General features: G+C 37.4%; 1 protein-coding gene across 1 annotated transcript; it reads right to left on the minus strand.

The window, feature by feature from the left end:
• Positions 1–414: 414 nt before the first annotated feature.
• On the minus strand, positions 415–24,567 carry LOC128025322 (AP-2 complex subunit mu-A). The gene is made up of 13 exons (XM_052611565.1): positions 24,401–24,567; positions 23,579–23,696; positions 5,538–5,803; positions 5,166–5,248; positions 4,386–4,391; positions 4,139–4,274; positions 3,911–4,055; positions 3,688–3,702; positions 2,661–2,780; positions 2,451–2,586; positions 2,268–2,365; positions 2,076–2,187; positions 415–1,042 (listed from the first exon to the last, which is right to left on the minus strand). Exons 2-13 carry the CDS (start codon positions 23,650–23,652, stop codon positions 908–910), a joined length of 1,326 nt encoding a protein of 441 aa, XP_052467525.1. The 5' UTR covers positions 23,653–23,696; positions 24,401–24,567; the 3' UTR covers positions 415–907.
• Between the last annotated feature and the right edge of the window lie 182 nt (positions 24,568–24,749).

Below are 24,749 nucleotides of genomic sequence, written 5' to 3' on the forward strand. Positions count from 1 at the left end.
AGGTGAACGAGGTTCTGCAGGCAAAAAGTTCCCTGCATTAAATAAGAAATGGAAGTGAATCATTTTGATGGACAAAAGCCTTCCAGACAGTAAAACATGGTTAAATATATCCTATAATTCAAATAAAAATCAATGTTGATGTCAAAAGTTGATGCAATGTTAAAAAAAAAACTAAATTGAAATGATTTTTGTAAATCCATTAGTCAAATGCAGTGTATTTTCTTTGTAATAATAGCCACCTGACTAGTGACAGGTCTTTGCATGAATGAAGACTTTCTGAATATATAAGCAGTTGTCTATTGTAGAGGGGAAATGTAAAAGATGAAAACAAATTAAATCAGGGAGAATCAATATAACTTATTGCTATTGTGTAAATAATTTGCAATCATTAAAAAAGTAGTCTGCTTACAATAATTTTGAAATATAATATCGGATTACATAATCCAGATGACATTTAATAGTCAGTACCCAACACTGGACATGTGATATGTTAACTGAAGAAAAAGGAGTCTTCAAAAGACAAATACACTCCAACACAATGTTTTTTTTCCCATTATATATTTATATTGAACTAAACGGTCACAGAGATAGCAAGAAGATACTGAGAGTATGACATATGGGAGAATAGCCAACGACAAACTGGACAGTGATCCCCGTAAGACTGACTACAGTGAACAGGAAGCTGGGGTTTAACTGACTGACGACACACACTGCACTACCCACTGCCCTCCACTGGATCTGTTCATTACAACACTCGTACAAACACATACAATTAACTACATTTCACATTTTGCATATTTTTGTAAGTAGCCTTTTTAATTAATCCAGAAATCTTGAGGAGAAGGAAGGAGGGAAACATCATATATTTATAGGAGAGTAAGAGCTGGTCCCTCTGCTCAGCGGCTCATTAGCATCGCGTCTCGTAGATTCCGCTGCGTCCGATGTATCGCACCCATTTAATCACATCGTGGTCACTGTAGTTGAGTTTAGATTCGAACACCTTCAGGTAACGCACCTTCAGCCCCGAGGGAGCAAACGGAACCTGAGTCAGAGGAAATACATCAGAAATGTGTGCCAAGAACAAAAGGGTACTGATTCTTGACAACTGGACGGGTCAGAAAAACTATTATTTTACATAAAATAGACAATAATAATATATGAGTGCTGTCAAACGATTAATCGCTATTAATTGCATCCAAAATAAAAGTTTTTGCTTATGTAATGTGTGTGTACTTTATTATGCATGTATAAATACAAACATTTATATATTTAAGAAAAATCTGTTATGTTCATATATGAAATTATTTATATATAATATAAAATATAAATATGCAAATGTCTTCAAAATATATACTGTATGTGTGTGTATATTATACATAATGTACACAGTTTATACACACACACACGTAAACACAAACTTTATTTTGGATACAATTAATCACGATTAATCGTTTGACAGCACTAATAAATATATGAAAAGATAATTCGTTTTATCTAACGTTATCTAAATCTCCCCTTAAAACGTAACTGATAATAAAAATCAACATCCATCTGTTAGCTTATTAAAGAAATAAGATTAGGTGAATAGATAATTTTAGTTGATTTCTTAGCAAATATTTATATTTACTGCTAAAATTAAAATCACACAAATCAAGGTTGACAAATCAAATGTATCCAAACTTCATATCCAAATTTATTTTAGGTTAAAAATAAATATTAAAATATCATTTCTTTCAACTCTTGACAGTCAATTTATTGAGGAAAAAAAAGCACATGTTTGTAATAGTTTTCTGATCATTTATATTTTTACAAATGCTTTTTATTTAACTTCTTTTGGACTGATGCACTGCAACCCCCACTGAGTGCCATTAAACCGCTTGAAAGATCAAAGACAATTTTTTATATAACTCCGACTGGATTCGTCTGAAAGAAGAAAGTCATATACACCTAGGATGACTCAAGGGGGAGTAATTTATAGGCTAATTTTTATTTTTAGGTGAACTAACTCTTTATGTAAAACATTACATAAAGAGTTTTTGGCATTTAACAATGTGTGCCTGGTCAAAAACACTGACCTCAAAGTTCATGGAAATGGGAGGACGGGCCCACTTCTTCTTATCATTAGTGGGCAGCAGCTCGATCTCAGCACTGATCTGAGACTCCTTCATTCCTGCCATGCGTTTGATCCTGAGCAGAAAGACCGACAGGGTGAAGAGTATATACACACACAAGCACCAAACACAGAGGAATGCCATGATCCCACTTACTTCCACACGATGGCATTCTCACTGGCCTTGTATTTGGCTTTTCCTTTCATACAGATCACCTGCACTCCACTAGTGTTCAGAGGCGTAGGAATACGCACCTGTTCAAAACATTCAGCTCTTAGATCATCTGACAAACAAACTGCACGTGAAAATGTAAAGTCTATATATTCTCTTTTAACTGACCTCTATTTTCTGTGCCAGGAGTGAGGGCTTGAAATTAGATTTGATGACAACTTTGACCTCCAGCTTTGTGCGACCGACCTCTCGAACCAGTGGAATGACCCGGAAGGGCAGGATTATGTCCTTAGTGGTGCGATACCTGCACACACAGATTAAAAATGAGTGAAGACAGAGTCAGACTGGAGTGTGAAGACAGACGGATGCTGAACTGACCTCATGAGCTCATATTCCCCGTCAGGAGGGATGAAACTGATGCTGCGCTCCGAGTCGAACTTGCTGAGACGCACACACTGATGGAAAGTGCAGTCGTCGATAGCTATGGACTGTTTCCCACTGGTAGAAATCATAGAGAAACGAAGATGAGGACAGTCTGATATTTGAATCCAACAGATATTTGGCAAAATTAGCAAATACTAGAATAAAGGGTACTTACAAAATGACATGATCAACAACAATATACAATATCAGAAATCAAATCAAATTAAGTAAAATCACTGCGAAAATGTCACACTTCTAAAAAACTAGGGATGCAGTGATCAATCTCATTTACAGATGAAACCTACGCTACGATTCAAAAGTTTGAGTCAATAAATTAATACTTTTATTCAGCAAGGATGCATTCAATTTATCGAAAGTGACCGTAAAGACATTTATAATATTTTAATTAAATGCTGTTTGTTTCCACAAAAATAACAAACAACATAACTGTTTGTTGAGCAGCAAATCAGAATGATTTCTGAAGATCATGTGACACTGAAGACTGGAGGAATGATGCTGAAAATACAGCTTTGATCACAGCAATTAATGACATCTTAAAATATATTACAATAGAAAAGTTATTTTACATTGTTATAATATTTTACAATATTAACGCTATTATTATATGTATCAAATAAGAGCAGCCTTGATTTCAAACCTTTGAATGGTAGTGTACAATGCTTTAAATGTTGTTTAAAAAACATTTTTGAATGAAATCATTCATTGAAGATTTCAAGCAAAATCAGTTGTGAAAACAATTAAGTATATTAATATTCTTCTGTAATCTGGCATTGAAAAAGAGTAGTGAGATGGAATTGGAATTTATGATACAATAGTTTTAAAAATGCTAATATTGGTCAATCAAATAATATATAAATAGCTACATGAATCTAGTAATAAAAGACACTCATATGTTGTACTGTAGAGTTTAACATCACAACTGACATAAAACATAAAACACAGAAATATCAAAATACAATACCTTCCCCCTAACTCACTGTGGAAGCACAGAGAAAAAGAGACGCAACAAAAACAGACAGCTTCAAAACTCAAAATAAACCACACGCTTTACAATCAAACATTTCTTTTCAATTCTGGATCTAGAAACAGAATCCAGACAAACAGACAAACAGAGTGTTCAAAGCAAATAAGAGAGGAGACAGACAGGCAAAAACTCAGCACTAGTGCATGAGGCTCTCTGAAACCTTTTCCCGGGATCGTCAGTGGTTCCTCCTTTCCCCTGTTTGTCAATGACGATTTTGTCATTCATGCCAAACTTGCATTCAGGCATCCCACTCAGATAGCTCTTCATCACCACCCGACCGGAGACGTGAGCGCTCAGGACCTGACCTGTCGGGATGACACACAGCAGCATGTGAATGGTCTGCCTCTAATAACTAGAGTCAGGCACACGATCAGCACGAGGTCTTCACCCTGTGGAGACATCAGCAGGTTGACGCTCTCCAGCACATCCAGGAAGAGCTCGTTGCGGCGGTACTTGATGCCTTCACGACGCCAGCCGATTTGCCCCGTCACCTGGCTGGTGATCTGAGACTGCTCCTCCTTAGTCTGAGGACAATGATGGACCACCGAAGATTTAGGAAGGTCATAGACTACTTTGAAGGGTGGTAGAAATGTCCAGATATTTTGGGAACACTAGTATTACAGTATTACACATACCTGATGCTGCAGTCGGAGATGGCCAGAAAAACGAGGGAAAAAAGACAAATGTTTTATATTAGAATCTGCACAGACAAGATGGGCAGAGCTAAACAAATAAATAAACAACTGTTTAAAATAGGAAAGAAAGAAAAACTGAAAAAAAAAGAAAAGAAAAATACAGACCCAAAGCTTTCTGTAATTTTTGATTGCAAAAATTCAGGCTGTCAACTTTCTAATCTTGTCAGCAAAATTTATTTGTAAAGAAAACTTGTGTGTGAATTATTATTTTTTAAATATTTAAATGTTCATTTTAGAAATGTAAAAATGTATTGATAAATTATTTATGTGTGGAAAAGAAAAACACTTTTATATATCATATTATATTATATATAGCAAAATGTTTAAATGTTCATTTTTTGATGAAAATGTGTAACAAATATAATTTTCTAAATTTACATACAATATTTAAATGTTCATTTAAAAATTTTTTTTATATATATTTAATTTATAATTTCAAATGTTATTTGTTTGTGTGTGTGTTAGGGACACTGAAAATATTGGAGAAGAAAGTATCTAAACTACTGGCCTGAATTTTAGGATGTCCCCAGAGTAACTCTGGTGTCACATTAGTGTTTAAAAATAGAAATGATAATTATTTTATTAGAAGTAGTCTATTTTTTTTTTTTTTTTGCATACTCAGCCGGTGCTAACATAATACTACAATAATACAATACAAATTAAGTGTTACAATTTTTTTTTTTTTGGAAAATATGTAAAAAGGAAATGTCTTTTTTTTACCTGGCCCTTGATGCCCTGCTGGGTGATAAAAGTCTTCAGTGCTCCGGTCTCTGAGTTCTGTGGGTATCCAAAGTCCAGGATCTCTGCAACCACACACAAAGAAATAAATGATTCATTATTCTGGAATGAGACACTCGACACATCAAGGACAGTTTTAAGCAGACTTTTGTTTCAAATGTTTAGGCAACCATTTATTTTCTCAGCTGTTAGACGAGGTTTCCGTGCCAGCTCACGGTTTAAGACGCACCTTGCTACTAACAGCGCATGACTGCCAGGAAAGCATGCCATTTAGAGGAGGGTGAGTTCTGTTGAGGTAATGCAGCTAACACAGGCACACACACAACTGAAGGAGAACAGTGTCGGCAGTCTTACCATCCAGCAGCTCGTAGATCAGCACAAAGTTGTTCTTGATATTCTCCTCGCTGATCTTCCCAAAGTAAGCCGTCATGACGTCACACATCTTGTAGAGGAACTCGAACACCATAGCGGCGTTGACATTCTGCTTGGTGACAGCAGCCAGCCAGATGTTGGAGCGTTTGATGTGGAAGAAGCTGGTGCGGGCGATGTTGGTGACGGGGGAGCGCACCTGCTGACGGGCGTGGATCACGTTCACGCGGAACGCATCCACTGCATTGCGTCTGTGGAGGAGAAGAACATCAGGTCAAGGTAGAAATAATAGAGTTGGGCAGGAAGAGTGAGCACATGGTCACCATCTGACAGTAAACCCTGGAAGAAACATTCCTTCTGTCTGCGGACGTTCCCTGCTGATCCAAACCTTCATGAAGCTCAAGATGACAAGCTCCTTTAGACAAAAGAGCTCTTGCCTGTCTTAAACAAGACAACTTCTTATGATTTATTCAAAGAGAGTCCAATAAATGTTGTTCTTTTCAAATATTTTTTGACAGATATTCTTACTCCATCCAGGTTAATCTGCTGCAACTGCGAGCCAATAATCATCAAGGACAAGTTTATTAAAGAAAGTTTTAAGGCAAACATTTCATTCAAAAAAGGTGCATACACAAGATACACAAAACTCACTAAAAGTGTGTCATCTCATGCCTGAGTGCAATCAAAAGGGAAAGGGCTTCATGGTCACTTCAGTCTGGTGCTGATGTACTTGCATATCTTCACAATATTTGATTGACTGAAGTATGTCAGGTGACACATGCTTGCAGTAGAGCTGGGCAATATGAATAGTTACAATACATTCAAAATGCTAAAGATGATGCAAATCTAACAAAAAAAGTGTTTATTCTTGCAGTGTTCTATTTTTCCTACATTTTCTAAAAACCATGTTGCTAGGACCATTTTGTGCCCATTATGAAAGCAACACAACCAGCCCCAGTGTCTCAAATCCTGAGAATATTGTTTGAGAATATCAGTATTGTTGAGGTTTAAAGTGCCCCTATTATGGGTAATGAAATGTTAATATTTCAGTTTTGGGAGCCCCAACAACAGTTTGACATGCATGCAAGGTCAAAAACACTTTCATTGTCTTATAATATGCATTTATTTTTACCTTATTTGCTCAACGACTCCCAAACGATTAGTTTAACGATTCATTTTTTCAAACCCCTTCTTTGCGTGTCGCTAATCTGCGGTGATTGGTTGGATTGGTCTCATTTTCATTTCATCATGCGTGTAACGACTGATAAAGCAGCGTTTGTGAGCGCAGTGCTGCTTTGTTTACAGTGTTACCGGGGAATCCTCTAGAGACAATAACTTTATACACCGTGCACTTTCAGATTTATAACTTAGCAAGATGTTTTCATTCACTTAGAGCTGCGTTACAAACTGCAGGAAAGGTCTTTTTCAAAAATCCATAATAGAGGCACTTTAATTTATTTATACAAACTAGTTCCTCTGTGGCCGATTTGAGGGCCTTAACTTAAAACTGTATGTGGAAGTGTATGCATGTTATTTTTTGGTAACAATGGTTAAAAGACTGACACACCAAACCGACAATAAAGAACTAGAGGCGATGAAAGCTGACTGTGTTGTATTCTTGCATCTCCTGCTTCTGGGCTAAACAGTTGCCCTTTAACAAACTGTGAAGACTACAGCCAATGGCCAACTAGCTCATACGTTTGGCAACTGCATGAGGACAGGATTTGAATAGATTTGAATGCTCAGGTAAGATGAGCCCAAAATTAGAACAGCCTTCTGTGTGTGTCCTCTTGACATGTCATTTGTTTTGCTTTTCTTCTCGTGCACCACTTCGCTAAGCTGAACAGTCAGCCAGAATGATTCGTCACTGACTGCCCAACACCGATTCAACACGCTCAATGGGATAAAAGGTAGCGAATGGGGTCCAAGTAGTGCCCAACTAATGCAGAACACACTGCAAAAACTGAGCTGACAGACACTCAACAATAATATTATATCTATATATACATCCATCCATCTCTCTCTCTCTGTCAAGGGGCTTTCAAGCATAAATAAAGAAAATAAATAGAAATAATAATAATAATGCAGCTTTAATTTATTTTGTTTGGTTTATAGATTAGAATCTGTCCAGTTTAATTAAATTTTTTCTAAAAAAAAAAAAATGTATAAAATAAATATAGCTGCAAGCAGTGATGACAGGCCCAAACCACAGCAATGAAATGGTTACACCATAACATCAAGAGTGTGAAACAGACATATAGAGATCAATAAATAAAACTTTAAAGTTTTACATTTTTACAAAAGAACATTTAAAGTTGTATCTGTTAAAATTGGTAAATGTACTGTGAATTAACTAACATTTTTAATAACTAACATTAAAAAATAATAAAAAATGTAAAAATATATTGTTCATTGCTAGCTCTGTTAGCTAAGGCATTAACTAATGTTAACAAATGTTATTGTAAAGTGTTACCAAAAAGTTTAATGATCAATAAGGATTTGTGAAATAATATTAACCTATTGCCAATACAGTACATATTAACTAATTCTATGTATTTGTTTGTCCTTCTAACTAACTGAACTGAGCAGAAAGGGATCAGGCTTAAAGAGCCACACAGATGGGAAATCAAAAATTACCTGTATTACAGTGTATGATGTAGCTGTCCATCTGTGCAAACAATGTGCAAAGTAATTAAACTAAAAAGTACACGATTTATAAAGTTATTGGCTTCTAAAGTAAGGAGTCGACTCTGAATCTCTGAAACGAGTCATTATAGATTTCAGATCTTTTGCCCATCTCTATGTACGTCACTAGGAACACTTTGCATAATAATCTCCGCCTACCGTGTTGGGAGATTACCCCCCCCCCCCCCACACACACACACACACACACAGACGCTCTGGTTGGTGTGATAGCATCATGTCGAGGAGACAGTGCGTTTTTAATTGTAAAGGCAAGTTTGTTTTACTTTCACTGCCAAAGAATGAAAATCAGAAGAACCAATGGCTAAAAATCATTTTTACCACAATACCAGAGCAGTACAACAAATCCCTTTTGTTGTGTTCACAACATTTCACTGATGACTGCTTTTCTAATCTCGGTGAGTACAGCGGGATTTTCAAAGCGTTTGGCCATAAAAGAGGCTTCATTACCAACTTTATTTAGACCAACGAGCATCTCTGAATCACAACTCGAATTATGATTATGAAGTTATGTGTTTGTTTTCTCCCGAGCATCTTATCAGTATGTGTGCTGTCTGCAGCCTGTCTGCGCTGATCGTCATGTACAAACACGTCATTAAAATGAAGTGTAACTCCGTGAATACTCAACGAAGAGACATGAGAGAGATATCTATAGAAAGCTTGACATGTCTACTTTAAAACTAAATAAGTGCTGCCGAAAACAGATATTCTGTGATAAAGTAATCCATATGAAAACAACGCTGTCTGTTTTTCATGTCTCCCTTTGTTATATCTAATGTGACCACACCCCCGCGTTGAACGCGCTATTCAGATTCAAACTGAAGCGCGCGGATTGAATACACCCATACAGAAGAAAAAGCAGCGAGACTGTTCAAGTTTTTTATTTTACCGTTTGCTTCGCGATGAGAGGAATAAGACATAATTCACCCCAAACAGATGCTAACGCATAGTTTACCGTGGGGGTTTGTGCGGAACAACCAATCAAACCTGACTATGTCAGTTGACCAATCAGAACACAGTATGCTACCGAAAGGTGGGGTTTAAGGAAACTGAATCTTTTGAACAGCTTCGCGCGAACCGTTTGGGGATCTCTGAGAATGGAGGTAATTTTAAAATTATATTTTGACAAAATGACAGTGTTTTTTAACCTTGGATGGATTTAAACCTAATGTACAGGACTTATAAACAGTGATAGGAAGTTTAGAATTTTCATCTTACTAGCTCTTTAAAAGATTTCTTGTCCTCCATCTAGGCAAGGCAAGTTTATATAGCACACAATGGTACACAATGGTAATTCAAAGTGCTTTACATAAAAGAAAGTAAAATAATAATGAAAAATAAGAATAAAACAAGCAATTTTAAAACTTTTAAAATTATTAAAAAATGTACTTGTTTAAAATGAATTTAAAACAGTTAGAAAATGATTTTACATAAAATAAAAAATATATAGTGCAATCAGTTCGGACATTGCACAGTGCTCATTCAATAAATGCACAGCTAAACAGATGAGTTTTAAGTCTAGATTTAAATGTGACTAGTGTTTTAGCACATCTGATCTCTTCTGGAAGCTGATTCCAACTGCGGGCGGCATAGTAACTAAAGGAGGACTCCCACTTGTATTGTGTGAACCCTTGGTATTTCTAACTGACTCTATCCTAAATGTAAATGGAAGCCAGTGTAAGGACCTGAGGACTGGTGTGATATGCTTTGATTTTCTGGTTCTAGTCAGAATCCTGGCAGCAGCGTTCTGGATGAGCTGCAGCTGTCTAATGGTCTTTTTGGGAAGGCCGGTGAGAAGCCCATTACAGTAGTCCACCCTGCTGGTGATAAAGGCATGAACAAGTTTCTCCAAGTCTTGGCTGGAAACAAAATATCTAATTCTTGCAATGTTTTTTAAATGATAGTATGCTGATTTAGTTACTGCTTTGACATGAGTACTGAAACTAAGGTCTGTCTCCAGAATCACACCAAGATTCCTGACTTGATTTTTAGTTGTTTGACCCCTAGGGTCAAGGTATGTTCATCTTTGTTTCCAAATGCAATGACTTCAGTTTTTTCCTTGTTTAACTGAAGACCGTTCTGGCACATCCAACTATTAATTTCATCAATGCATCGGCAGAGGGAGTCAATTGGGCTGTAGTCATTTGGAGATAAGGCCAGGTATATTTGGGTATCATCAGCATAGCTGTGATAGTCAATTTGGTTCTTTCTCATTATTTGACTTAGTGGGAGCATATACAGGCTAAACAAGAGTGGTGCAAGAATTGAGCCTTGTGGGACTTCGCATGTCATGGACGTACACTTAGACTTATGCTCTCCTATACTCACATAATAGCCTCTCCCTTCTAAGTATGACCTGAACCATTTGAGTACCATCCCAGAAAGCCCGACCCAGTTTTCCAGTCTCCCTAGTAGTATGTTATGATTGACAGTGTCAAACGCAGCACTGAGATCTAGCAATACCAGCACCGATATTTTGCCAGTCACAATTTATGCAAATATAATGTATTACTGACTATTATTGGAGCAATATCATCAATAACATTCTTAACTTTTGAGTTGAAGGAATCAAGGAGAATATCAACAGAGTCTGCATAAATGCTTGGTGTTAAAGGGGGGGTGAAATGCTCGTTTTCATTTAATATCCTGTTAATCTTGAGTACATATAGAGTAGTACTGCATCCTTCATAAATCCAAAAAGTCTTTATTTTTATTATATTCATAAGAGAAAGATAGTCTGTAACGTTTTTCCCGGAAAAACACGACCGGCTGGAGGCATGACGTGTGGGCGGAGCTAAAGAATCACGAGCGCGAATAGGCTTTTGCGTTGAGAGCGTTTGTAAGCTGTGACATTACCGTGAGGAAAAAACCATCATCCAAAACAAACCATGGCTTACAGTCAGATTCAGCCGTTTATTTAGGATCCAGAATCAGATCCAGAGGCTGAAACTGAACGAAAGCAGCAGCAGCAACAACTCGCTCCAAGCGGGGCTCGAACCCGGGTCTCTGGCATGGGAGGGGACGCACTAACAAGGAGGCAGAGGAAGTTGAAGCAGTTTTACTCACCGCCTGCGGTTCCAACACACGATCGTGACCCTTTTTCCTTGGGATTGCATCATCCTTAAGAAATAAACGATACGCAAATCCGTCGTCAAACTGGGCCTTGTGAACAAGCATCTTCGAAATGCAGGGAACAAACAAAAACACCTGCACAACTCCGTTGATGCTCTGTAAAAATAAACTCCATCTACTGGTCCCTTAATGCTGTTTTTTTTTGGTAATCTGTGCAGGGTTGTCTTGCCCTGGCAACTAAAAACACACTTCTTTTGTGACTTTTCGCGACGCTCTCGCTCTGATCAGTGAAGTCTGTTGTGCTCTCAGTGCTCTGCTATACGGGAGCGCGCTCTTCCGGCAGAAGTGCCTTAGGACCCATATAAGGAAATTCCGCTCCATCTAACGTCACACAGAGCCATACTCGAAAAAAACTTTCCGAAACTTGTGACAAACCGGAAGGAGTATTTTGGGAACAAAAATACTCCTTCAAACGTACAACTTAATTTTTGAAACTTTGTCCATGTTTAGCATGGGAATCCAACTCTTTAACAGTGTAAAAAACTCAGTATGCATGAAATAGCATTTCACCCCCCCTTTAAAGATAAAGCCTCCATAAATAGTACACTTGTGTTCTTGTTAATGCATCTCCTTCTGACAGAGACAGATCTAGATTCAGTGGTAGCAGACATCAAAATATCAAAGAAAATACAGAAGTGTTCAGATAGTGCTATGTCCTTAATAACAATGGATGAAATGTTTAGACCCCTACTGATGATTAAGTCTAGAGTGTGTCCACCTTTGTGTTTGGGTCCATGCACATGGTGAGTCCAGTCAAAAGTGTTTAGAACCACGGTTATCATTTCTTTTGTAGTTTTGTTTTCTGCATTATCTATGTGAATATTAAATTCACATTTACACAAAATCTAGAGGACAAACTTAGTATAACAACCTTAATCTGTCAGCTGAAATGTTTTTGTTGTTGGCCCCTGAGAGTTTTAAGCATGCTTCATAAGAATGACTTGTTCTCCATATGTAAAAAAAAGTTTTGGAGTTTGGATAATGCACTTTAAAGATATAGAAAAAAAATTACCTTTATGATTTTTTTTTAACAAACTGGCATGGTAACACTGTTGAAGATAACTAAAATATTTTCCAATCATGGCATCATGTTGACAAAGTTTGGTGTGAATTGCATGTATGAGCTTTTGCCAGTGTCTACCTCTCATCAATGCTGATGTGTGTGTCAAGTTTAATGAAATTCTGAGCATATTAAGTGCCCCCCCCCAAAAAAAAAGTTTTGCATCAGTCATGTTTTGACAGTGTTCTGATGAAGTTTGAAACAAATCAGGTAAAAATAAGATTCTATTCTTAAATCGGTTGTATAAATGTTTGCCAGCATCCTTCAATCCACTAGATTTTACGATTTGTTAGCTAAAAGTTTTTAATAATTTAAAATTAAGTATATATTATTTTAGACATTAATAAATAAGAAGCAGATTGTTTAATGATTACATTAATATATCTGTTACACTATATGAATAATTATTTTTAATATTTAATTAAATATTTAATTTGATATGTATACCAAAAAAATGGGATGTCTTGTATGTGTGTGTGTGTATGTATGTGTGTACGTATGTATGTACAGTTGAAACCAGATATTTACATACACTTAAGAAAAAAAAACACAAAAACTTATTTCTTTACTGTCATACATTAAATCAGAGTAAATGTTTTCTGTTTTAGATCAATAAATATAAACATATTTTCTTGCATTTGTTAAATGTCAGAATTGAGCGAGGGAGAACTTTAATGTATTTTTTTATCACTTTCATCAAAGTCAGAAGTATACATACACTAAGTTTAATGTGTCTTTAAACAAAAAGAAAACTCCAGATGATACCATTCTGAGCTTAAGAACCTTCTGATAGGTTAATTGATTCCATTTGAGTTAATTGGTGGCGTACCTGTGGATGCATATAAAGGCACACCTTAAACACAGAGCCTCTCTCTTTGACATCATGGGAAAATCAAGAGAAATCAACCAAGACATCAGGAAAAGAATTGTGGACCTCCACAAGTGTGGCTCAACCTTAGGTGCAATTTCCAGATGCCTGAAGGTCCCACGTTCATCTGTTCAGACAATAATACGCAAGTATAAAAAACATGGGAATGTACAACCATCATACCAGTCAGGAAGGAGATGGATTCTGAGTCCCAGAAAGGAAACTTTTTTGGTGCGAACTGTGTGAATCAACCCCACGACAACACCAAAAGACCTTGTAAAGATAATTGCTGAAACTGGTAAGACCGTGTCATTATCCACAGTAAAACGAGTCCTGTACCACCATGATCTGAAAGGTTACTCTGGGAGGAGAAAACCATTACTTCAAAACAACCATAAAAAAGCCAGACTACAGTTTGCAACTGCACATGGGGAAAAAAATCTTAAAGGAACACTCCACCGTTTTTTGAAATAGGGCTTATTCACATTATTTCCTACATTTAGATAGGTGGGCAAATGCATTTTTGTGTCAGTGCATGCATTGTTTTAGTTTGAATGGGTCGGCGTTAGCTTAGCTTAGCACAATGAATGGAATCCTTTGTTGCCAGCTAGCATGGCCTGAGTAAAAGTGATCAAAAAAATAAAAAAAACCCACCTAATTACTTCTTGTGGCCTGCGTATTCACAACGAGTACAAATAGCGATCCAGATTAACACTAGGCGATTTCCTAGGCAGATATTGACTTGGGACTATATTATGGGGAAGCACAGAAGAAAGCACTGCTACTTCGGCGCAGAGAATCACGCAACACATGAAAACATCAACTCTATGTGAATACAGGTATAATATGGGTCGATCTATACATGCGTCATGATTAAAATAATCACTTACTCTGTGGACAGCTGTCCATTTGGTCCATTCGGCGTGGGGCGTTTTTTCCAGTTCACTTTGTAACACCGGAAAAAAAAAATCGAGTACTGCAGAATGTATCAGCGCCGTGAAATCCTCTGTAGATGTGACACAACTTCGGGCACGCTCATCTTGATCTGACGTGTTGAGCCTGGTCATCAATGGCAAAAACATGTCCCACTCTCTACAGCAAAGACACTCTATTTCCGTCGGCATAGATTGGCATATTCCCCCACATTCACACCACCAGTTCATGTTGGCTCTCATCCTCACGTCCTCAGGCTGTTGAGCGATCGCAACTAATACACGCGCATATAAATTTCACTCGCGGCTGGCTTGACGGTGTTTTTCTGAAGTGCGGCTGGCTTGACCGCAGTCTCCTACTGTCGTTCTATTTCCAAAGCACGCAGCTCGTCTTCTGTAAACTCTGGTTCAAATAGGTATGGTTCTGGTTCTTGGCTGTCTGAGAAGTCACCCTCTTCGTCTCTCTCAAAATCAGCCATGTTCATCGCCATTCGTGTACTGTAAGGAAAATAGCCAGGCAGCTACTATTCACGCCGGTGTGTTGACGGAAGTCGTGGGATTTCATGTGTTGCGTGATATCTCTGCGCCGAAGTAGCAGTGCTTCGCCTAAGCAGCAGTGCTTCGCCTGTGCTTCCCAATAATATAGTCCCAAGTCAATATCTGCCTAGGAAATCGCCTAGTGTTAATCTGGATCGCTATTTGTACTCGTTGTGAATACGCAGTCCACAAGAAGTAATTAGGTGGGTTTTTTTTATTTTTTTTATCACTTTTACTCAGGCCATGCTAGCTGGCAACAAAGGATTCCATTCATTGTGCTAAGCTAAGCTAACGCCGACCCAGTCAAACTAAAACAATGCATGCACTGACACAAATTAATTTGCCCACCTATCTAAATGTAGGAAATAATGTGAATAAGCCCTATTTCAAAAAACGGTGGAGTGTTCCTTTAATTTCTGGAGACATGTCTTGTGGTCTGACGAAACAAAAATTTAACTGTTCGGCCATAATGATAAACGGTATATTTGGCCACACACCGTGAAGTATGGGGGTGGTAGTATAATGTTGCGGGGATACTTTGCTGCAGAAGGGACTGGTGCACTTCACAAAATAGACAGCATCATGAGAAAATAAAATTTTGTGGATATATTGAAGCAACATCTGAAGACATCAGCTTGGGCACAAATGGGTCTTCCAAATGGACAATGACCCCGAGCATACCTCCAAATATGTTACAAAGTGGCTTAAGGACAACAAAGTCAAGGTATTGAAGTGGCCATCACAAAGCCCTGATCTCAATCCCATATAAAATTTGTGGGCGCCACCGAAAAGGCAAGTGCAAGCAAGAAGGCCTACAAACCTAACCCCAGTTGCACCCGTTCTGTCAAGAGGAGTGGGCCAAAATTCCAGCAAACTATTGTAGAAAGATTGCAGAAGGATACCCAAAACATTTGGCCCAAGTGAAACAGTTTCGGGGCAATTCTACCAAATACTAAGGAAGTGTATTTATACTTCTGACTTTGATGATATAAAAAGTGATAAAAAAAAAAAATACATAAAAATTCTCCCTCACTCGATTCTGACATTTAACAAATGCAAAAATATGTTAATATTTATTGATCAAAAACAGAAATAGTTTACTCTGATTTAATGTATGACAGTAAAGAATTAAAAGTTTTAGTGTTTTTTTCTGAAGTGTATGTAAATATCTGGTTTCAACTGTATGTTTATATATATATATATATATATATATATATATATATGCATGCATTGTTTTAGTTTGAATGGGTCGGCGTTAGCTTAGCTTAGCACAATGAATGGAATCCTTTGTTGCCAGCTAGCATGGCCTGAGTAAAAGTGATCAAAAAAATAAAAAAAACCCACCTAATTACTTCTTGTGGCCTGCGTATTCACAACGAGTACAAATAGCGATCCAGATTAACACTAGGCGATTTCCTAGGCAGATATTGACTTGGGACTATATTATGGGTTATTATTAAGGTTTGTACTGTAAGCAGGGCCATAGCTGGGGTTAGCAGGGCCCCGGTTCAGGTTGTACCAGTGGGCCCTGTTTGAAAGCGTTTAATTTGTATGTTCGTTCTGTTTATTTGTTTGTGCTATTTACACAGTGTTTAAGTTTTTTCAAGTTTGTAAGTGTCCAGGTACAGAAACTGAATAATTAAATGTAAAATAGCACTGTTAAAATTAAACCTACAGTTGAACCAATAGTAATAGCAATTCCACAAAGGAGAGCTCAGTTCAGGGTTACCGTCTGTGAGACACTGCTCTCTCTCCGCATGCGCACAGAGCCCAGCGCGAGTAACCAACCAGCTGCTCAGTTCAGCTTTTATGCATCTTGCGTTTGAATGCTTTAAAGTTTTTTGAATGGTAAAATTGGCAGGTGGCAAGGCTTAATAACACGTGAAAATGATACAGCATAGCAGCATTCTGTCAACTGTCCTGAGTGTCTTTTTAGACTGGCCTCAGCCAGACGGTTGAGATCGACTAGTAAAGACGGGATATTTTTTCCTATTGAAAGCGCGATCTGACATCATTGCTCACTATCAGCAGTTATTTTATCTATGTTCGTAACATTTCTTATAGATTATTGCTCGGTGTAAGAGATAAATAAAGATCAAATGAACTGTTGAACCGGCGTTCACCTCCGTGTTTTGCTTTTCTGCCACTGATTGGAGAGCAGAGTCATGTGGCTACACACGCGGTAGTATGCTTTTAAGGGATATTAACAGGATTAAAAAAATGAAATCACCGACATGGGAAAATTAAGTCTGTTAGAGGTTCTGATTTTCGGTTTTGATTACTTTTCGATTAATGATCCAGCCCTTACATATATATATATATATATATATATATATATATATATATATATATATATAGAGAGAGAGAGAGAGAGAGAGAGAGAGAGAGAGAGAGGAATAAAGGCTGTATTTTAATGTTTTTGCTGTTTGTTCTTTGCCCGTATTGCAAAAAATATACAAATACCAAAAAATGTAGCTGTATTATTAAAAGGCTAATCACACAGATATATTTTGGCTATATTGCCCAACCCTAGATTGGGGGTGACTGGTGACATGCGTCAAAGTGATTAGTTGGTTGGTCATTGGGGTCTAAAAACATGCTTTTGGGTCATTGGTTGTAGTGGGATCGCTTACCTAGTGCTACAATAGCCACAATGAACATGGAGAAACAGTACAATGGACAAAGAGCATGAGGGAATAATGAAAGGAAAAAAGGAGAAAGACAAACATTGGTTTAATGGACAACAGTACTGGAAACACACCAATGAAATCTTTATGAGAACAAAAAATTGATCTGCGGAATTATGGAGGGGAAAAAAACACAATACCTCTCCATTTATGGTTACAAAAAATGAAATTTAGTTTATTGAAGTAATGGAATGCAGCAATGCTTCCTGCTTTCTAACATCCTGTCACATTTCCTCTTCCCTAACAGAATAACCCTAATGGTATTTAAACCCTGCTGAGCTTGCACATTAACAATAAGGTCAGTCTATTTGAGCAAAATGTTTTTTAATATTTCTAATAGCAAAAATAAATACATTTAGAGGTTGCCAGTGCCAAAGTCAGTGGGTAGTTGCATTGGTAAGATGATGCTCTGTGGTCACTAAAACCAAGTTCACACTAGGGCTGTGTAATATGGACAAAAAAACCTATCACGATTTTTTTATCAATTTTGCGATTTCGATTTTAATCACGATTTTGACACACACAGACATGCTTTACAGTCATAAATGCATTCAGTATAAATTTTAAACATATCCAAAAGAAAACCAATGAGAGCTTTATCAAATGTCTCTAGAACAGACATAAGTCAAAATAATCACTAAGGAAAGATGTCTAACAAAATTTGATTTTTTTTTTGCCATGCATTGGTCATAGAGCTCACTGTAGTGGTGCCTCAGATGTTAAATGTTTTGCCCAATATATATTTATTGCCCAAGGGTCACGTACTCAATCTGCAGTGCGTATACAGTAAGTTATACGCGGTTCAGAAGCAGCGACGAGAGCACATTATTGTAACGCGAAAGCACATTAAAATAATGCACGAGCGCGAATCTATCCACTCGCACCAGTGATGCGCGGGTCAATGTATTAATAACCCGCACCCGACCGATGTTTGGTCAACTCGGACCACAAAAAAATAAATAAAATATTGTACCCGACCCGCTTCCTGACCCGCATTTTTAAAAAGCAGTAAATGCTCATCGTAGTGTCATTGGGCCATAGGAACGTAAGCAAAACTAACTAGGCAAAAAAAAAAAAAAAACTTAATATATTATAATTTTGTCAAGAGCGATTACACAATCAGAGAGTAGCCCATTTATTTTGATTTGAATATTTTCGTTTTAAAAAGACATTTCAAGCTTTCTGTAATATATAGCCTATATTTCTAAAATCTGTGAGGCACACACTGAGTTTAGTTCACATGCAATGCAAGTGATCGTGCCGGCACCTTATTACACTGTCTGCTAGGCTATATATTTGCTTCTTATTTATTAAATACGGGCAACTGATTGATAAAACAATGATCAAAATTAAGATACAATTTATACCAAACGAAAATCTTTTAAAAAGAGTTTTCTATGAAACAAAACAACCCGCGCATCACTGACTCGCACGCAGATGCCCTTTGCTCTGTTAACAAAACCAGATGCACAATCAGATCATATAAGGCTCAGACATATGCTGCCTTACAACGCGTCTCCTCTCGCTCAACCTGTGTCCTGTGCACCCACAACTCTCTCTGTGCTCACGCGCAAGATATTAAATATTTTCGCACCTTTCTATTTATAACCTTTTCTGTTCTCATCTTTATACTGCTTGCAGTGTGAACATTCTGTTCCATTGACATGGGCTCAAAAAAAAGGCTGTGCATCACAGAGTGTGTGAACCTGGAGTTAGGCATATGCCCAGTCTGCTCTGTTCTCGCTATGCACTTAGGTGCGCTGCATCCTGATTGGTTCAGATAACATACTGCGGGAGGCCGGGGCCACAGAAAATCGTGCTATAAAGCGATTTAGAAATTGCGCACACTCAAATGATATGTTCTGAAAAATTATGCTCCATTTCTTGCGTCCAAATTTTTCTTAAAGCTATGTTGCTGCTACTGTCTTTCTGCTGTGCCTTGCTCCCTCATTGGCTGTAGCTCATCGCAACACCTGACACCACAGGATGTCGAGCCAGCCGACCGCTCCAGATATTTAGCATGCTAGATATTGGTTTGGTGTTGACCAGGCATCAACGAGCCTATTTGATGCGTCATTGATTAGCTCACACATAAAGATTGCTGTGTGCTGACCACTTACTGATTTTCCCCTGATCACAGCCAGACCTGTCAGCAAGCTCTTTGACTTGCAAATCACGCTTAAAATCCTGTAGTGTGAATTAGACAAGGGCTGATATTCGGTAATGTGATTAAAGATTGACCGATCTTTGTCATTTTTTAAATTAATCGCCATTGGCCGATTATGCTGCAGATTAGGCAGCTTTATAGACTTTTTCATCGGGGGCACGCGCCTGGCCCTAAGTTAACTTCCGGTCTGTGTTGTGTATATCGGTCTGGCTGCGGTGCCTTCTACAAATGCAGTTAAAGTCAAGGTGATGAGTACACTGAAGTTGGGCTGAGGTGGTTGTGCTGTGGGATGTTTCCCCCATACATTTATTTATTTTTGGAGACTCGCCACGATTTTAAAACTGATCGATTTTCAAAAAGGCTTCGTTGAATAAACATGAGTAATGTTACGTACTACACGTTAATTAATAATAATTCCTTACATTTATATGTTTAAATATCAAAACGAGGCACTGAAGGAAGACTTGCATGTTAAATGCCAGATAACGCAGCGTTTGTGAGCGTAGCTCTGCTTTGTTTACAGCTGTTACTGTGGAAACATCTATTTCTCGCGCTTTATGCATCTCCTGCTCGGAAATAATTTGCATTTTCATTAAGTTCACCTGATTTACGCAGCAAACATATTGTTTGTTATCAAAAAAATATCTACTCTAGAGGGACTTGGCCGGAAGTTAAGTTAGGGCCACAAAAGTGCGCATGCGCAGTAACGTTTGTTTATGTTGTTGACGTTGAAACCGTCTATAGGCAGGCAACAGCCAATTTCATTTAAAATTATGTTTTATCCTACTAAAACTGAAGCCGGAAAATTATAATTTTAGTAAGTGCAAAAAGTCATTTGCATGTGAAAGTAGAAACATTCAATTCAGATGAAACTTCTGAAATACTGATTATATGTCATCGCTCGTGACCTGCGCACTCTTAAGCAGTTAAGAGCAGCAGGCTGTGTAATGTGTGTGAATTATTTTATTTTTTTTATCACTATGGCTATTTGACTTATAGCAGTGTCCAGTGTTTCCTATACATTGAGTTATGAATGTAATGTTGAATAAAATGAGCGCTTCACGTTTCAAAAATTAAAATGCACCGCGGTGGTTTTTATACTTATGTATCTTTGAAAAGAACCGCCTGTCTTCAGAAAAGCTTCGATGTCATTTTAATGTCGTCTTTCCTGTAATGCCTAATGCTTTGTGAGCAGCATTTATTTGGTTAAAGCCTTTACTGGGGAAACCGGTATATTTCCGCTCCTCCTGCTGGCAGATAATTTGTACTTCCGCAAACACCACAATGGTGCCATTTTTCCCACATGCACCCAAGCAAATTTTTTGACACATCAAGTATAAATCAGGCTTGATGCACTGAATGAAAGCACAGTCACTCTCTGACAGCAGATGGCGCTGAACAGTAGAAATACATCCGTTACCCCAGAAAGCCTGTAAACAAAGCAGCTGCGAAGCACTACTTTCTGAAATTTTTTTAAATTATTTAAACAGACATTCAAATTTGGTGTGCATCACAGCGCCAAATACTTAAATACCTTAGACGATTTAATATTTATGCTATCCATCTTCAAACTATTTTACATTTTAATCTGGACAACAACAAAAGTAGATATTGTTTGAAAATGTTTTTTCTTTATTGTTCAGCCACTTTACATTAAGGCTCCATTAGTTCATTCATTAGTTAAACTGCCAATGTAAAATTATTTTAAACATTCATTAGTCTTCGTTAATTACAATATTTCATAAAATACTCACATGAACAGTTGTATTTATTTATTTTTTTACAAAGATTAATAACGTCTGTAGTAAATGTAGTTATTGCTCACTTTTAATGTTAGTGCATTAGCTAAGATTAACTAATGAGATCTTATTGATAGGGATGTAACGATTTACAATGATCCGGTTGAAAATCAATTAAAATATTTGACAATTTAAATCGGTTGAGATGCTAAACAAATCGTGATTCAATTAACAGTAGGAATTCATATGGATATATGTCTGAGGGGAACTTAATGTCTTTAGAAAAGTTTAGATGTTATTTTTCTTGCCTCTGTATAATGCACATTAAAATTCATAAGTGCAGCGCTGGTTTGTTTACAGCGGTAACCAAGGAAACGCTTTAAGCGCCACCTGCTGGCAGAGAGTGAAACTGCATCTCGTTCAGTTCGTCTGCCGTTTAGATCATTATGTATAGTTTCACAAAACTGAAGTCAAACCAATCCGTTTTGCTTTAAATTTCGAAATTATACAATCCAATTTAGATTAAAAACAGCTCACATTAAATGTATGCAACATCTTTGTTTGGATTATAACTGAAATGAAGTGGTTGCTTCTAATTTTAAATGGAAAGAGCACAAAGCCTTATTTTGTTAGATGAAGAGATACCTATTATGGGTGTTATTTATTTGATTTGGGGCTTAAAATTTCAATTTAGTTTTGTTATTTACATTTACATTATATTTAAATAGTCATTTAGCAGACAGTTACCCAAAGTGACTATAAGCAATCCAAAACCAACAACAAAGGTATATTAATATAGTGTTATATTTCAATTTCACAAAGAAACGTCCAGCATTTTGTCCAAGCAAAAAAAGGACATGTTTAATTTAGAATTTGTCTCAAATCTAATTTTGTAAAAAATAAATTGTGAATTGAATCATGAGTCGAGTGTATCGTTAAATCCATACTTATTGTAAAAATGTTACATATTGGTCTTTATAAATATTTTGCACTTTAATCTGTGAGAATTTACGCTATACATTTTTTCTTGTGTGTATTGCTTTATTGTATTTAAACGTTCAGTTTATTTTTGTTACAAGAAAAAACGTCATCAAAGCTGTTATACTTTATGACGACAACACTTTTTTGCAAAGAATTTTCAACATCATGATAATACCATATACTAGGGCTGTGCAAAAAATTGAACACGATTTTCATGCACATCCCATCAGTAAAGACGCTCCTTTAATCAGAAGTATATCTCCAGCACGTGTGTTCAGATTGCCAGGTTTTCACAACAAATCCTTCCCTGTTGCTTCTCAAAACTAATCGCGATTCCAAGAGGTTCCCAGATAAAAAATTGCTTCCCGGGGTAAAGATTATACGGTTTTTTTTTTTGGGGGGGGCATGGTTGTCTTGGTAAAATTCACATTTTAGAGGATAAAGATCACGTTATTGGTATTGGGGTTGCTTTGAACCGCGGACATGAAAAACAACCACAGACTTGGCAACACTGGTTCAGGTGGAGCGGCAGTTACTACACAGAGCCGTAGTCAACCGACAACTAAAACAAAATCGCTTTCAAAATCGACGAAGAATCACCACCGATTTTAAAATCGATTTTGTGTAGATTGTCAGTGAATTACGGCTCTGTGAAGTAAATGCCAACCAGTGTTGCCAAGTCTGTGGTGGTTTTTCATGTCTGCGGGTCGAAGCGACAATACCAATAACGTGATATTTAGCCCCTAAAATGCGAATTTTACCAAGGCAACCATGCCATAAAACTTAAATTTTAACGCCGGAAAGCAATTTTTATTGGGGAATAAAACTAGTTTTGAGGTTTTGGACTAGTTTTGAGAAGCAACCGAGCAGGATTTGTTGTGAAAACCTGGCAACCATGATCTAAACGCACGTGCTGGAGATATATTTCTAATTACAGGAGCATCTTTACTGATGAGATGTGCATGAAAATCACATTTGATTTTTAGCACAGCCCTACCATATACCATGATAAATGCATTAGCAATTTAATGAAAATCTGATCTAATCACATGCCTAGTGTGAACTTGGCTTAAGGTGTTCTGAGGAGTTTTCAGTGGTGGTTGTTGTGTGTTTTGTTGCCACTTACCATCCCGTCCCAAGATTAACTGACATCAACTCACATAGTCTATCTAGTCCTTGAGATCAGAAGCAGTTTTAAGAGCACTGATGAACTCACTCACCCAATATCATCACGGTAGACGCGGGAGATGAGCACCTCCCCTTTATGGTTGTAGATGAACAGTCCTCCGATCATGGTGGCTGCCCCTCAGACCTCACATTCCATGGTGGGACCTCCTCCTGTAACTCACAGGACAATGAATGAACATGACCCTCACTGGCTGATAGGAGCCCTGAAGGACCCTGATAAGATTTGAGAGGCATTCGGCCCTACAAGTGAGACTAGATAAACTCTCAACAGTTTGACCTTGCTTCTGTGACAAACCATACAATGCAGTTTAGGAGACAAAAAAAAACTCTAACTGGCTACAAAATAAATGTATTTACGCATATTAAAATCACATAATATTTTGAACCTAAAAAGAGTAACGTTATATGTGTTAGTGCACGGCTAGACAGGACAAATTGAATGGTCTTCAACTACAAAACGTCGTGATGTCGTCAAAAATGCGTTTTTACGTAAATGTAAGTTTTTAAAATGCAGATTAACGGCGAATGATGTCAGTATTCACTCATTGAACAGGAAGTGTTCGTCCAGTGTGGTTTAATCGCATAATTAGATGTCTGACATCTGAAAGACATCTGTTCATTAAACGAGCGGGTTTTTAAATCGCTAGCCTCGGTTCCGTCCTCTTTTAACTGAAATTAATTATTCAAACAGACGAAGAGTCATTAATAGTCATCAAGCGCGTAAACTGCTCTGTCGCTTTTCTCGAGAACTGTGGCGATGATTATTTATTTCGATGATGGAAACCGTCTTTCCCGGTCGAAATTCAAACACTTTCCTGTCCTCGCGTAATCTTATTTTAGAAACGTGCCCATACCTACTTAGTGTCCGCACGGATCGGCGCGGAATGTACCGTTTCCTCTCCTTGGTGTTTTTCGGGATCTGAAGGATTAGCGGGACGCTAGCCGCAGCAGTCCCTCCCTCAGACAGGAAGTCAGCTGACAGAGATCACGGTGCGCGTGCGTGTGACGAGCGACGACGCAACCGAAGATTTTTGGATGTTGGTAGGTTGGTTTGTTTAAAAGCATAAAGATGTTCGGCGTATATATATATATATATATATATATATATATATATATATATATGCATTATCCGTGTGTAGTTTCTTTCTGTATTCTTGCTAAATAAAAGCGTAACCATTAATATTAATAACGTTAAGTGACGTT

Source organism: Carassius gibelio, chromosome A2 (genome assembly GCF_023724105.1).
Source record: "Carassius gibelio isolate Cgi1373 ecotype wild population from Czech Republic chromosome A2, carGib1.2-hapl.c, whole genome shotgun sequence".
NCBI lineage: Eukaryota > Metazoa > Chordata > Actinopteri > Cypriniformes > Cyprinidae > Carassius > Carassius gibelio.

Coding starts and splice junctions, on each gene's coding strand:
- LOC128025322 (XM_052611565.1), bottom strand. CDS start 23,652: ATGATCGGAGGACTGTTCATCTACAACCATAAAGGGGAGGTGCTCATC. Junction 2,366..2,450: donor TCCTGGCACAGAAAATAGAG/GTCAGTTAAAAG, acceptor TGTTTTGAACAG/GTGCGTATTCCTACGCCTCT. Junction 2,188..2,267: donor GAGAATGCCATCGTGTGGAA/GTAAGTGGGATC, acceptor CTTTCTGCTCAG/GATCAAACGCATGGCAGGAA.